This window comes from Stegodyphus dumicola, chromosome 1 (genome assembly GCF_044657685.1).
Source record: "Stegodyphus dumicola isolate Sdum_Otavi_A_Nest chromosome 1, ASM4465768v1".
NCBI lineage: Eukaryota > Metazoa > Arthropoda > Arachnida > Araneae > Eresidae > Stegodyphus > Stegodyphus dumicola.
In genome coordinates, this window is record NC_140768.1 from 256,827,683 (window position 1) to 256,843,754 (window position 16,072).

The 16,072-nt window shown below is 31.6% G+C and overlaps 1 protein-coding gene across 1 annotated transcript in view; it reads left to right on the forward strand.

The window, feature by feature from the left end:
* The window catches only part of LOC118188513 (lutropin-choriogonadotropic hormone receptor-like), a 458,217-nt gene that overhangs the window by 418,052 nt on the left and 24,093 nt on the right, over window positions 1-16,072 (forward strand). Inside the window, exon 9 of the mRNA XM_085827357.1 lies at window positions 4,329-5,461. Within this exon, the coding sequence (XP_085683483.1) occupies window positions 4,329-5,461 (1,133 nt within the window). The remainder of the gene's footprint in view (window positions 1-4,328; window positions 5,462-16,072) is intronic.

Here is a 16,072-nt window from a genome sequence, read left to right on the forward strand (position 1 = left end):
ATTTAGAAACTTTGACATCTTTGTGTAAATAATCAAATAAATAAATGTGTTGTTGCCTGCATATGGATTTGTAGGGAAGGGAATGCATACAGAACCGATGATAGCTTAATTAAATTTATTTTACTAAAAGAAACCTTTACAGTTCTAGAACTTTCCTCAAAGTACTCGTATAGCACTTCTCAGTATCATCACAGAGCACAAAGTTGTTACACTTCAGACTACTAAGAAAATTAAACACAACGCAATGCAAAGATCATCTAAAAGGGCGAAGTTCTCATGTATATCTCAGTACTAGTTCATGTACTCAGTGTTATCTTTCATGTATATCTCAGTACTAGTTAGTACATTTAGTTCTGAACTAACAACAGAGCAGATGCTCTCTCAGGGAATTCTTTTAGTTTTTTTTTTTTTTTTTTTTTTTTTTTTTTTTTAGTTTTCCATCCACCGGCCGCAAAGAAATCTCTAGTACTTTCCACTTCTCGAAATTACTGAAAGGCATATGAGGGCCGGATACGATTACAGTTACATATACGAAATTGGTTTTATGAATGAATAAATTTATTCATTCATTCATAATACCAATTACAGTTGTATATGAACTGGACCAAAGTCTCGCCAAATGGTCTCCCAGTTCGATGATTTTTGACTCGTCAAATTTGGCGATAAAAGTTAGTTGTCAAAACCCTCCCCGGCTTGGCGATACCTTGTCAGTTTAGAGAGATAGTCATTTATCAATGTTATACAGCAGTGCATATGTATTCTTACTTTTTCAGTAAAGCTTCGTCTCTTCATATTTTCATGCTACATTACATAAAAGATACCACAGTTTTATATATAATTTCCCTAAAATGATTTACATAATAAAAATTTCCTAACCGTATGAATTATCGAAAAAGATGTAGTTTTTTCTTTATTCATTGTTGATTGCATTAAACTAAAATTATGCATACAAATACGTGACCACACATTATTTGACTCAAATAAAAATTCGTTAAATGTTTTTTTTATAGAAATGTTTTGGGGGGTAAGTTGGAAGAAAAGACATTTAACCTCATAAAATTCCAACACTTCAATCTCTATTAAGTGAAAATGAATATAATCTCAGGGAAAATGCTGGAATTTCAATATTTTTCAAAAATTTCGGGAAGTTTATTCAAAAAATGTTTACGATTGCAGAATGTATACAAACTCGAAATATAAAATGTGATAAAATTATGAAATTGACACCGAGAGCATATAGAAAATGGGTGAAAATACACTTAATATAAAGAAAATAGCACATTAAAAAAATCAGTCAATTTCTATGGATTTGCATCAGCTGTGCTAGTTAAAAAAACTTTATTTAATATTATATTAAAAGTATTCAGACTAAGAAAAAAGGCTGAAATTAACTTGCTGTGGTTAAAAAACTATATTTAGTTTAAAAGGCTTAATAAAAAGAGTGTTATAGAATCGAATAATTTCGGCTTAAAGTATGTAAACCATTCGCTAATATTTTAATATACTGGAATTAATATCACCGAGTTCCATTTTGTTGCATTTGCTTTTGTTTTATGTAACATCTCAGTTTCCAGCAATTTTCTGTATTTTCTTGATTAAAAAAATGAAAAATGTGTAGTTAGTTATCTTCAAATACACGACGTTATTTCTCTAAAATTACTTTTTTTATAATTTGACATTGACAAAACATAAATATTTGCATCATTTGAAACACTTCTGTAACGGAAGTATATTACTAGGACCAACGATTGCAAAAGTCCCGAGAAGTACTTGTAAGCTGAGAAAGGGGCTGTGTACATATAAGCAAATACGTCTGGTGCTGCCGACTGCAATAAAAAATTAGATCTACGGCTAATTAGTTTTGAGTTATGCGAGACACATGCATACATATGTACCTATACACGTCACCGAAAAAGCCCTCTTAAATCGATTTTAAATCCATTTTACAATCTGTTTCGGAAAAAGTCTTTTATTCGTACAAAAATTCACGCAAAATCTCATCCAGATAGATTCCAGACCTGTTAAAATGGATATTTCAGGTTGAAATATGATATCCGAAATTTTTTGCGATTACAATACGTCCTTGACGTCGTACAAGGAACTACAAAGCAAAACCTACGGTCTGGAGCCATCTAAAACCCAAGTCAACCGTGGCACCATTGCAAAGGTAGTTAAAAAAGTCTGAAAGCTTTCATATTTTATGCTACACAAAAAGAGGCATTTTTTTCATTTGCATACGCATGCACGTTTCAAGAGCATTTGGGTTAAAGTTCGTTTGGGTTAAAAGTATTTAAAAACAGCCTATCTTTAGAATTTTCGATAACCAGTCTTGAGCTGGAGATAAAAATGTTCTTTTCCGTAGAGTGTTGCCACTGCTCGTTTATAAATTATTTAGTTTTCTAATCAAAAATTCGTTATAGTTTTACAAAATATGAAATACACAATAAAACAAACTCGAAATTAAAATTTGAGCTTCTCGGTGTCCATATTTTGGTGAAGAACTATATTATTCAAAATTTAATGGCTCTAGAGACCGTTGTTTTTTCCACAATGCGAAAAACATCCATACATTCATGCAAATTCTTCGTTATTTAATTTCTTTAAATATAATACAGGGCCAAAATATTTGATGGCAACAATTTAAAAGTGATTCAGACTTTTACAGTGATTTACTGCAAAATCCCGTTTCGAGATTAACAGCCCTTGAGCTAATGCTCCTTTGGGCAAAAAATTATAAATCTTTAATAGAATAGATGTCTTAAGTATATCAAAATTCTTAGAAATGTGTAGGATTTTCCTCCTTTTAGTATTAAAACAATATCAATATATTGAAATATTTGTATTTAATCGGTTAATTCTAATAATTTTGAAAATTTCGTTTTGAATCTACTAATTTATCTACGTCTATATATATTTGTATTAAACGTAAAAAACTGTGCGTATGAGATAGAGATAGCAGCTTTCTGAAATCAAGTATAAGAGATATATTTTCATTAGCTGTTACTGAATAATAATAAAACTGCTCTTCTCTTTTTGGTAAGAGAGAGAAAAATCGATATCTATTCTTCAAAGTGATCTCCTTAAGTAAAAAGGATTATTTTTGTTTAATTAAATCTCATTCTTTATCTCTTCCTCCAAAACTTATTGAATATACAAAAAATCATGATATAGAACATTTAATAAACAACTGATGTCGAACAGAAAAAAATTTAATACTATATTGGTTTGATTATTATTTTGTGTTTGAATAACTGATGAAACTTTTCTGAAAACAAATAATGAATTTAGAAAAAAGAATTAATAACCATTATAAAGGTAAATTCTTCTTTTGCAGTCGAAATCGTTTTCTTTTATTTTGTTGAAAATAATATTTACAGATAAAGAATTGCATCGCCCACGTGAACATTTATTTTACGGAAATAACGTTTTATTGCGTGTAATTTATAATAACGTATTTGCTAAGAAAATAACGTAATTTCACGTTTATAATTTTGAAATAAATTAAATATAAAAATTCTTTTGTTTTTCCTTAATGTGTTTCAAATAATGTAAACTTTTCTATTCAAAAGTAATTAGCATGTTTACGAGATTAATGCAAGGCAAAAGTTTACTATTGGGAACTTTTATTTATGGTAAAAATTCTTCTTTCTTTAATTTCTAAGTTTTGAATAACCAGTTAAATCCAATTTTTGGTCATTTTTTATTCAACTTATTTATTTATAAAATATACTGTCTTCCTTATGCGGACAAATTTCAACATAAATAATTTTTCGTTTCTTTTTAAAGGGCGAAGAACTGTAAAATTTTAGCGTTTTTTTTTTTTTTTTTTTTTTTTTTTCCCCTTTCGTTATACAGGCAAAATAAAATTGCTTTAAATTTGGCTAGAAATGGTACACCAAAACACAAGGGAAAGCAAATGAAGCAAGTTTACATCTTTTAATGTTAATTATTGTGTCTTAAATTTTCTGCCAATCCACTTTTATTACTTTATTTTATTTCATTTTTTTATTAGTGAATAAATTCTGATTGGTTTGTTAATAAGCAAAACACTTGAAAATCACCTCCCTATGAATGAAATTTCAATTAATATCAATACAATCACTTTAAAAAAATGCGCTTATATAATTTTATAATACTCCATTGATATTTTAGACTATTTTAATGTAATAAATTTGAAAATTAATCTCCTAAAATTAATTCCTAAAATTAAATATCAATAAGAATTTAATGTTTAATTTTTATCCAAAGAGGTTATTTTTCATTCTTCCTAGAAATAACTTCAAAATTTTACACCATCATAGTGATAATTGTACTCTTTTTTTTCTTAGAGATCTTTCTGAAACTAGCATTAGTTACTTGCCTATCAAGGGCCTGGAGGAGTTGGAAGTGCTGAAACTAGTTGAAGTCTACCCACTCAAAGTATTCCCGTCTGTCTACCACTTCAAGTACATCAAAGAAGCATACTTGACCTATCCTTACCATTGTTGCGCTTTCAAATTCCCAGCAACGCACGATCCTGAAGAGTTCTCGAAGTATTTAGCCTTCAAAGAAAACATGGAAAATATGTACTGTAAGCAAAATCCTACGACAACAACTCCTTCCACAAAACCAACAACGGACGATGATGCTAATAGAAAAGTTCGTATTGTTAAACGTGAATACGTTAAGAAAGGCCACACTGTTAATTTAAAAAACAAGCAAAATTTCTCTTATTTTTCTAAAACTGAGCCTCAACGCGAAACTCAAGTGAATTATTCTCAGTCAAGAGGTAGACACCGTAAGCACAGACGGCATTTAATTTCTCTTTTACCTATTAAATTAGGCAGTATGTCCAGAAAGACAAGGGAAAATGACGAAACAAAAATAAATGACTTAATAAGTAAAAGAAATAATACACAGAAAACACGATCGTCAAAGAACTGGATTCGCCATACAGCAGAATGGGGTGGATTATCTAAATCTGAAAAATCAGTGTATCATGATTACTGGTTCAATGTCTCTGAATCTGAAGACTTCTTCGGCAGCCACATATCATCAAAGAGGCGGAAGCCTAGCTCGCAGAAAAATACGCTGGATAACCCATTTGAAGGCGTATTTCATGGCACTACTGTTGATGTTATCTCAGAAGTGGAACTTGAAGCCTTCTGCGGTCAGCTATCTAAAAACTACAGAGATGTCGAATGTTTTCCATCTCCTGATGCCTTTAACCCTTGCGAAGATGTCATGGGTAATATGTTGCTCAGAGTAGTGGTGTGGATAGTCGTCGTCACATCCGTCATGGGCAACGTAGCTGTCATGGTAGTGCTTATGAGTACTGGTGCCTGCAATAGCGTTTCCAAGTTCCTCATGTGCAATTTAGCTTTTGCAGATTTCTGCATGGGTTGCTATTTGCTAATGATAGCAGCGATGGATCTTCACAGTATGGGCACGTATTTCAACTACGCGATTGACTGGCAACATGGTAATTTTTTAAATACTTTTAAATTGTAATTTGTATATTTTATTTGTCTGATGTTTGATAATTTATTCAATACAGCAGGGAACTCTTAATTTTGATCACTTACACCTAAGCTTACATCACTTACACACAACCACTAATGAAACTAATCGTTCTTAGATAGTTGATGGTTAATTTAAAATTCAATGCTAATGAAAATTACCATCAATTTTCATACCTTCACAATTTCCAATCTTTAGGCTAATAGCAAACAATGCCGGTGAAATTAAATTGGCAAATTTTAATAAATAATAATTATGGTTGCAGAAAATTGCAGAAAAAGATAATAAGAACAATAATAGAATAAAAAGTGGATTCTTGCATATTAATTGACTGTCTGAGAGTTTCTTTTAAGTGTTTATATCGTTCTTTTACATAATTTCGTTAATTGCATGAATGCTGAAGAAACATTTGTATGTTTTTCTTCAAAGAGATAATATTTGCTCTTTGATTCAAGAAATTCATCAGAAAGATAGTGTTGAACATATAACACGTTATATTGAAGAAGTTTAATCTATAGGGATATAAATAGAGTAATTACAGATTGTTGAAAGTTAAACTTTCTCTATTTTAACTTTTATATTGTTTTTATTTTACATATCAAGCTGTATATACTATACCTCACTTTAGTGTAAATGAATGGCAATTGATACGTAATCTTAACTGAAAATTAATTTAAAAACGCATAATTTTATTTCAAAAATATCAAGATATTAAAGGTCATTTATACTGGATATTACATTATCATCAGATATCTATAGATAAACTATCTAGTTAAATGAAAATGTGTGAGAATCTGGTATTTAAGTTTTACATTAAAAAAGTTCACTAGATTTCAACAGCAAAAACTGTAGATAAAAATATTTTTTTGAAATTTTGATAAATAGTATTCCAGTATTGTATATGAAAACCTGCAGCAACTGATTCTCAGTCTCCAATAAATTTTTCCTTCTTTTATATGTCATTTTCATAGGTGGAACATCACGGCAAATTGTATTTTGAAATAACAGCATAAGCAGAGTACTGAAAGCTAGATTCTTATAACATGATCATCATTGTCTGTAATCATTTTCTACCTGGAGACAGGGCTGTCACTAAATATTTTTAGGTAGCATATTGCACATTATCAAATATTTCTATTTTTTCTCTCTGAAAAAGGTTGTATTAATTTGACAGAAATGGCAAACCTATATAATAACTATTTGTAGATTACACAGAATGCCAAGTACAAGATAAACCGACACCAAAGCAAGCGAAGAATGTATGAATTGTAAAGCGATATTATGACAAACTTGCTTTGATATCGGTTTATCTTGGGCCCCCGATATGAGGTAGGTGAGGCAGGAGTTTCAAGTAGGATTCCCTGTCGTTTTAATGTTAAATTTCATAAAGCATGAGGCTGGATTTTACAATCGAACATAATGACTTTCTGTTTATTTTCGTAACTATTGCTGCAAGCCTTATTCCAATTTTTGCACATAAACGAGTAAAATTAGCACAATAGAGCTTCAAAGTATTCTTTCATCAAATTTCAGGAACTCATAATTCTTTGAATAATTACTCGGAAATATCAGCTGTTGATAACCAATGGCATTTGATGATGGGAATTTTACTTAACTATTATATCCATGAAAGAATTATTTTGTCGTCAATATAGAAAGAAGTAGAACATGACAATGCATTGTAATTTGCGATCCTTTTGAAAGAACATGAGAATACAGTCTCTATCCCTATTTTTGCCTTCTTAATTTATAGCAACCTATTTTCCTTTCCTTTTTACTTCCTTGTACGAAGTAAAAAGGAAATATTGTAATCGCGAAAACTCTCAGGCAGCATATTTCAACGAAAATATCCATTTTGACCGCTATCGAATGCAATTTAACGATGTTTTTGCGTAATATCTGTACGTAAGGACAGAATAAAAGACTATTTTCCTCCAAAAAAATTATAAGACTGCCTTAAAATGAATTCTGAAGAGAATTTTTCGTGGCGTCTGTACGAACGTATGTACGTACGTACGTATCTCGCATAAATCAAAAACGAGTAGCCTCAGAACGTTGAAATTTTGTATATAGGACTGCTATAACATGCAGATGTGCAACTCGTATTTTGGTTGCAATCGGCCACACCAAACGTATATAAATATATTTATATATAATATCCACTCTGTTACCCGGCTCAGTGATCTCAGTTTCTTTAGTCTTATATGTTTGTAAATTGTACATTTTTGCTTTAAAAATGATTAAATTATGTTGTTCTCATCTTCCGGTTCAGGTTTTTATGCCTTTAGTAAATCTATATGCAATATTTTTAGAATTATCAACAATTTTAAAGTTGTTTAAGTGCCGCTAAGCTTAATAATTTTTTTGATGGCGGCCATTGCTTGTTTACATTTGAAACAGCAGACTAGTGGATTTGTTGCCAATCTAGAGAACTTAGCTTCGCAACAACAAAGATAACGCCTTCATTTATTATTGCGAATTAAATCATGCTTAATCCTTTCTGGAATTTTTTCGAGGAACTAAGTGTTTAAGATTTACTTGGTAATTTTTAATACAGATATTTTGAGTTTTTATGTATTTTTGCCTTGTCGCGAAGTGAGAACTGAATTAATTCAATGAGAAATACTCAATCGTCTGTGAAAAACTGTTTCTTTTTTGTTTTGTTTTCTTAATTTCTTTTATACATCGTTCTAGCTTTATTATAGTATTTGAATAGAACATGTTGCAAGATTCGATAATTCTTGAAGTGATATAAATTTTGTGCATTCTGAGTTATAATATGAACGAAATATAATACTGTTAAGTGAACCTAGCTCCAGAGTGTCGCTATGTTAAACAAATAGAGTGAATTTTAAAGAATGCATTTATTCTATTGTGGTTTATGCGCTGTCGGCGAAGTAGATTTAATTCAATCCAATACGTTTAAATGAAATGCAAGAAAAAATGCGTATAATTTAATATGTCGTACAAGGGAGTCATGTGGTGTACACATCAGATTTTTTTCATTGCAGATGAGTGGAAAAAAGTCACCATTCATACTTTCAAATACTTTTAACAAAGTGCGTAAACCGCATTTGGAGTAATTATCGCTCAAAAAAATGCCAAATTTCAAATCTGGCCAATATGTAAATTCATGTATATCTTAGGAAATTTTGAATAAAAAACTCTACTTTTTTGTAGGTGGGCCTATAAATACATCTACTTTAAGATGATGTTAAAAGTTTTATAGGTTATAATACAAATAGGCTATAATACAATTTTATAGGTTATAATACATCTTTTCGAAAGATTTATAAAAAATATTTGAAAATACATATTTTAAAAATAAATCATAAAAACGTGCGAATTATATTTGCATTAAGCGAAGTTATACTGTCACCTGTGACGCTCAAAGCTCTTGCCAACGACAAGCACAATCTCTGCATTCTTTGCAATGAAAAATTTTGTGGACTTGTTCTGATGTTACTGTCAGACAAGTGAGAAAAGTCACAACACAGGAACAACAAAAACCATTAAATATAAATTTGTATCAATGCATAAGCATATCGTTCTAAACACGATACAGTTAAAACATTGATAACTTGATTGTTGCCTAAGATGAAATTACTCGAGGCCAAACTAGAAAAAGACAAAACTACGGCGAAAGTTACGGACTCCTTTTAAATCCCTCAGATAACTTACAAGATCTCCAAGTGAATGAATGAATAGGATAATTTTAAAAATTAATAACTGCTTATTCGGTTAAAATCCAGCTTCAAATTAGCAATGCTAGCATGAACAACATAAAAAAGCTGAAACACTGCATTCTAAACATTACGTAAAAAAGGAAAGAATATTTTTCTTAATAGCAAATAATAAACGTTGCCATTCAACAACATGAAAAGTAATAACAAAAAGTTGACAATCATAGGTGAAATAGTAGTTAAGTTTAAATAATGATATTAAGCATAGCACAGTCTTTAACAATGCGTTATGCTTGTTTTCAATTCAAGCATAGTCCGTACGCTTCCTAGACATACATGATCTTTTTGGAATTCCCATTACCAGAAGTCACAGAGATTCAAGTTCGGAGAATAAGGAGGCTAGGCAGTCGGAAAATTCCTCAAAATTGCCCAATCATCTCGAAAATCAGCACAAAGCAGTGCCTTCACAGGTCTGGAAATATGAGATGGTGCACCATCTTGCACGAAACCAGCAAGCAGTCTCTAAATATTCTCGTTCTCTTTATGTAAGACCATCTAGTTGAAGAAGCTGGCAGCAACGGCCAGTCGGGTGGAAAAAATTTAAGGGCCAAAGAAATAGGGTTCTATCCAAAGAAAAAGTTACCAAGAATGAAATCAGCAGTAAAACTACACTAAACAATAATATAATCAGGATCAGGGATTATTCGTGCACAACATTAGGAATTCCAGTATTTCATATGCGACAGTTTTGAATATTAACTGCACATTTAGGGCAACGGTCGCCAACCGGTGGTCCGTGAAAACTTTTGATGGTCCGCAGGTAAATTGGGACATTATTTATATTTTATGAAGATTCAGTTTAAAAATTGACGAGTAACAAAACCTATTATGGAATATGGATTATACTTCTTTTTAATTTTAACTACTACGTTTAGCTAAATTCCTTCTGAATTTAGCGATTTTTTAGCTACTTTTGCAGGTATACCTAGCGACATTTAAATATGAGAGTTGACAGCCATGGATATGCTGCTGCTATCAATAATAACGCGAACTGGAATTCTCTTTCCTTTTGAATTACAAACATATGCTATTGTAGTCGTTAATAGCATAGTTTTTCTCCGTGTCAATAGGCAACTTGATGGATTTTTATGAGAGCCATCTGCATTCTTGTTTATAATTGCACCACTGGAAATTTCCGTTTTTTGTTTTATCTAACTGCTGATCGATGGCGCCATTGCTGAGTAAGCGATGATTATCATGTTTACACTAACTAAAAATTGGCGACATAACACTTTCATTTTACTGATATTGCTTTGCGTTTGCCGGTTTGTTCTTGCTTTTCGTGAAGTTCCTTTTCAGTGATATGGAAATGTGAAGCTTTCTGTACAAAAAGGTAAGATTTTTATACTTTTCATATAATTTTTCAATGTGAACGAAATATGTATATCAGTGAAATATTAATAGTGTTTTAATTGTTACTTATAATCAGGGGCATAACCTGAATTTCCATAAAGGCATGCTACTGAACACCAAACATTTCGAAAATTACATTAACAAATGAAAATTATTACATGTATTGGAGAGTTGAATATTGTTTCTGTGTATTTGTTTTTAAATTTGCGTAAGTCTGATTTAAGGGTGTTTTTTAATTCATATTAATGGTTCGCCTAATATAAAATTATATATATAGTAGTCCGTGAAGTTTTAAGGGTTGATGACCGCTGATCTAGGGTGTCCGTGTCAGCAGGATACAGCTCTTTTAGAATTTGAATATTGTATGGATACCACTTTACAATGGATGGCAGAACCTTTCGTACTGTCGATCAAGGGAAAGATAAATCACGTGACATCGCTCGAGCACTTGAAGAATATTGGGAACTGGATGCTCTTTCGACCACGACACATGCGATTTCTTCCACAGTTATACTTTAAACTTGTATCCTCCCCTTCTTCGCAGCTCATGCAACTCCCTAGTTTCTTCAAAGTTAGTAACCATATTTTTCAAATTCTGCCTCGACGTAGACCCTTTGTAAGGCTTTCAGGCATTGACTACTGACTTTTGCGTAGCGTCCTTCCTACATTGCGTGAAAAGCGCCATTTGTAGGTCGAAATATGAACTATTAATTTTTATTGCGGATTTATTTTCATTATGGTCCTTATAGTGGGTCATTATAACTATGTGCTCTACGTAGCTCTAAATATGGATACTTTAACTATAACCACTCTGTATCTTTTGAACCTAATATATCTTGAAAGAAATGTCGATAAATGCAAATGTATTGTAAAGAAAATCTCTCAGCAACAAGTAATAAAACTTAAATATGCGCAAAATTTATAAAATACATTTCCTGCTAACTGCGTCCAACTTTACTGACTACTATTCTGCTCCTGTTAAAATACACATAATACACCCATTTGCATTTATTTTATAGATGTAGGATGGTATAAAATTGTTGATACATACATCGAGGTAGTAAACTGTCACATGCAATAAAACTTAATTTGGGGCGAAAAAAAGAAAAGAAATTATAATTATCCTAAATATTGAAATTTTGTAACAAACTGTTTGCTTACAGCGAAGAGATTAAGGAAATAAATAAATTCATGTGAAATAATAAATCGAAATAAATAAATCCCTGAAAATGATCAATCATATAAAATGAGTTTATTTCAATTCTTCTCCAAAAATCCTTTGACTTTTCAATTTCAGTAACATAATAATAATTCTAAAAACACGTCTATCCATGAGGACTAGAATTTACGTAAAGCAGCATATCAGATATCATGAAATATTTTCATAGCTCCATAAAAGGAATCAAGAATCCCACTTTCCCTTCCAAAAAAAAGCTCTTAAATGTTTTTATCTCAAGTATTGCAACGGCTTTTACTGAATTAATACCTTTTTAAGTGACACTCATTCCTATTTCGATGAGTCCATGGTCATGAAAACAAAAAGTAAAAAACTTGAAAGATCGGCGAGATATCTGCGATCGATCTTCCAATACATCAATGATGATCTAACCTAAAGATACTTTTAATGGACCTCAAGGCGCAGTATTTCGCCGTTTAGACTCGATAAGCTTGAATGATGTGTCCACCGACCCAATTAAGGACATCTTTATAGATCCGATTTTTAACGAAGAGTTTTTTAAAAGGGCTTTTTTTATTAGTATTATTGTTTTTACTTAAAAGTGATCTGCAAGCTTTCTATTGCACGCTCGCTCTTTAATGGATGGGATAAATCCTTCTGAAGCGACAGTGGGCAGAGGAGGTAAGAAGCTTTATTAGCGGTATTTAAACTGCGTTCCCTGTGGATAACAAACACTAATAAAGTCAACATTTCGATGGCCTGAGAGATAGGATGCATCGATCAAGTTCTGAAATGTTTGGCGAAGACAAGCTACAGAAATTTTATGATGTTTTTTTTTTTCTCCCAGAACTAAATCAACGAAGAATAAGATACGAGTTGTAAATATGATTAATAAAAAATGCCTGTGTCTGGCATACTTAGCGTCAAAAAATGTTTGAAAGCATTTCTAAAATAATTCTTTATACTTCTGTACTAATTATATATATATATATATATATATATATTCATTTTTCTATCTAATTGTTCATGGTGTACCCATTCATGTTACGTACTCATTCAAAATGCTATATATGCAACCTCAAAAGCGAAACCCTTTATAATGCATGCTCGCTTGCAACAATAAGAAATTTCCATAACATTCATTTTTAAGAATAATGGAATAATGTCATACCATCTATAGTAAATGCTAGATTGAAAGTACAACATTGGTCAGTTTTCGGTGCACTAACAGATTCTAGTTAAAACTTAAAATTTAACATAAACCAAAAACAATCTAAAAGGATTCAGGCTTTAATGTCGCAGCAGAGGTTTTTTTCTATTAATGTTTGTATGTCTTCTCTCAGTTTATCAATCTGTTCTTGGACTCATTTCTGATGAGTAGTCTTTTTTTTAATTATTATTCTATTCTCCCATTAAATGGAAAATGATGACTATAGGTGCTCATATATAGCCTAACGAACATCCCTTTATTTTGTTTGTAGTTTTTGTTTTTTGAACTTTTCTTAGTTCATTATATCAATTTTCATTTTTTCATAAGGCAGCAAACATATTTCTTTCTCTTTTGGTTTAACTTCACTTGTGAAGTATCACTTTCTTCCCACCTACGCCACGTAAGATTCAACAGTAAAATCGCAAAACGTAAGAATGGTTAACGACTTCGTTACCTTAACACTCATCAACAAACCAGGAGGTCACAGTTAAATTGAATAGTTGATTTCTAGACAAAATAAAATTTTTAAAAGAAGTACATTTCCAGACGAAATAACATTTTTACAAAAAGATCCTTTTCTTCGTGGAAAAAATACAATTCTTTTATGTAGGATGAAAATGATAATATGTTTACATATGAATGATCTCTGATAAATGAATTTCTATCTAGGATAGTTAAAATATTATTATATAAAATCAAGCTAATAAATATATAAATATTTTTGTATTACAATCGAGAAGGGATGTGCTTACAATTATTTGAATCAAGGACCTTGAAAAGGGGAATATTTTGAAATATTATTTAGCATTTCAAGCTATTATTGATATACACTTTAACCAGTATTATAGTTTTTCACCGTTAATATTATTTAGAAATGTTCTTCAGCTGGTAAATTAAACTTCCTTGAAGCCAGACACATTCAGCAAAATTTGGTGATGGGGCTATAATTCAAGAAGATCTGTCCATTTTATTATTCACCCATTTCTTCTTTTCTTACATTTCACTTTTAATTTTTTCTTTCCTTTATTTTACTCTGCACAGCATACTCAGTGAATTTGAAGTAAGCCAATGTATTAAATTTTCTCCAGAGTATAATTTGCCCCTACAAAGGAGAGCAGTTATATTTTCTTTCTCGAAACACATTGACTCATTTCGATCAATATTGCAGCCAACAATGTTTGATTACAGTCAATTATTATTATTTGATATTGCTAATGCCAGTTCCAGTTTATGTGTCTCCATAAGATTACAACTGCTGCATTGTAAGAGATTCTGGAAAGGAAGGGAAAAAACAAACTGAAGATTTACACTACAACTGCAAACTTCTGAATTAGTTTTCTGCGTCTTTTTTCTAACAGCTTGGTACCATTTCGATGCAAATATGCAAGTAAGTCACAAAGAACTTGCTTATTATATTGTTACGAATTTGGTATTTAAAAAGCTAATATTAGTTCAATTAAAGATTAATGGTTTTATTTCTCGCGCAGTGCAGCGCGTGACGAATATTAAAAGAAAGCTAAGCCGTAAAATTGAAAATACAAGAGCACGTGCATTAAATAAATAAATATCTCTCTTTGATTTCCAGAAAGTACTAGAAAATTCTAGCGCGTGATTTTAAAATCTTATAAAAGGAGGAAAACATCTCAGTTCGTAGTACAGCAAAGCGCCCAAGAGGCATCTTCCATAACAGCAAATGGTGAAATGTGTATATATTGTACATAGTACTATTATCTTTATTTTATCTTCATTGTGTCATTTTACCAGTGTCTTTGAAACTTTATAGACTTATGGACATGATCCGTGTACCTGGATCTTCAAAGCACTGATCTTATATTTGTCATTTTCGTAATCTTCTTATTGTTATATCAGAGACTTTGTAATATTGTGGACTTATGGATATGATCCGTGTACCTGGATCTTCAAAGCTCTGATTATTTATTGCTAGTGTAAAATGTTTTTCACTATTTGCCACTTCGCTCAAATACCGCCGTCCCTATATGTACATAGTGTATAGTTACAGTAACTCATGTGCCTCAGTGTTGTACAAGAACTTTAGTGTTTAATTTCTCAGACCAAGACTTCACTGAATTGTGATATCTACTATTTCAAGATGCATTGGGCTGTGGACAGTTCACGGGAGGGTGACTCCCACGTGACTACCACTGTCCAATCTGTGTTTTACAGAAAGGATGAATTTGAATATTTTGTTTAGCTAATCTGTTGCACTTAGTTGTGTCATTTGTCTTCATTTAGATCGCGATATTAGTTTGATTATTCCAATCTAGATAACCTGTTTCAAAACTTGATAATTATTAATATTTCCAATATTTCTCATTGTACGCGTAAGCTGGTGACCACCCACGTGACAGGCTCCTGCCAATCATCTCCCTTACTCCACCTACATTTCCCAAAATTAGACAAGTTTCGCCTAGTTGGCGCGGCGTAAATCGCCTTAATTAAAAACTTAAGTACCAACGCCTTAGGGCAATTTACCAACAGAGACGGTTAAAGTAGCGGTTGGCTACTAATTGCCGCCTAGCCATTGACTCGATTTCGATTTCGATTTCAGTTCGTAGTAGTTGCTTAGTTTGTTGTTGTTTAGAAAACTGCTGTTGTTCGAATTCGCGGATTAGCTTTCTTTAACTGTTTTGAATTACGTTCTATTGGACATTTGAGTAGTTAAAAGATAACTACTGTGAGATATTGTAATGCTGCATGATAATTTGAGAAAATTTAAGCATTTTTGTTGTGATAATAATAAATTTTTGTTCATTTTTTATCGGACTTGTGCATTCATTTCATAACGAACCCGTACGCACGCAACAATTTTTGGTGGCAGCGGTGGGATTTGAATGCCAATAACAAGAGGGATGGAAGAACAATTGAGACAGCTCATTACTGCTTTTGCTGCGTTCCAAGAAACGATGGAAGCTGGCCAAACATCTTTTAAAGAAGAAATTAAAGAGAAAATGGATGCTGGTCAAAAATCCGTACAGGAAGAAATGAAAGCGGGACAAGAATCCGTTAAGGAAGAGATGAAGGCCATTAAAGCTGGTCAATTAACTTTTAAAGACGAAATAAAAGCCGTAC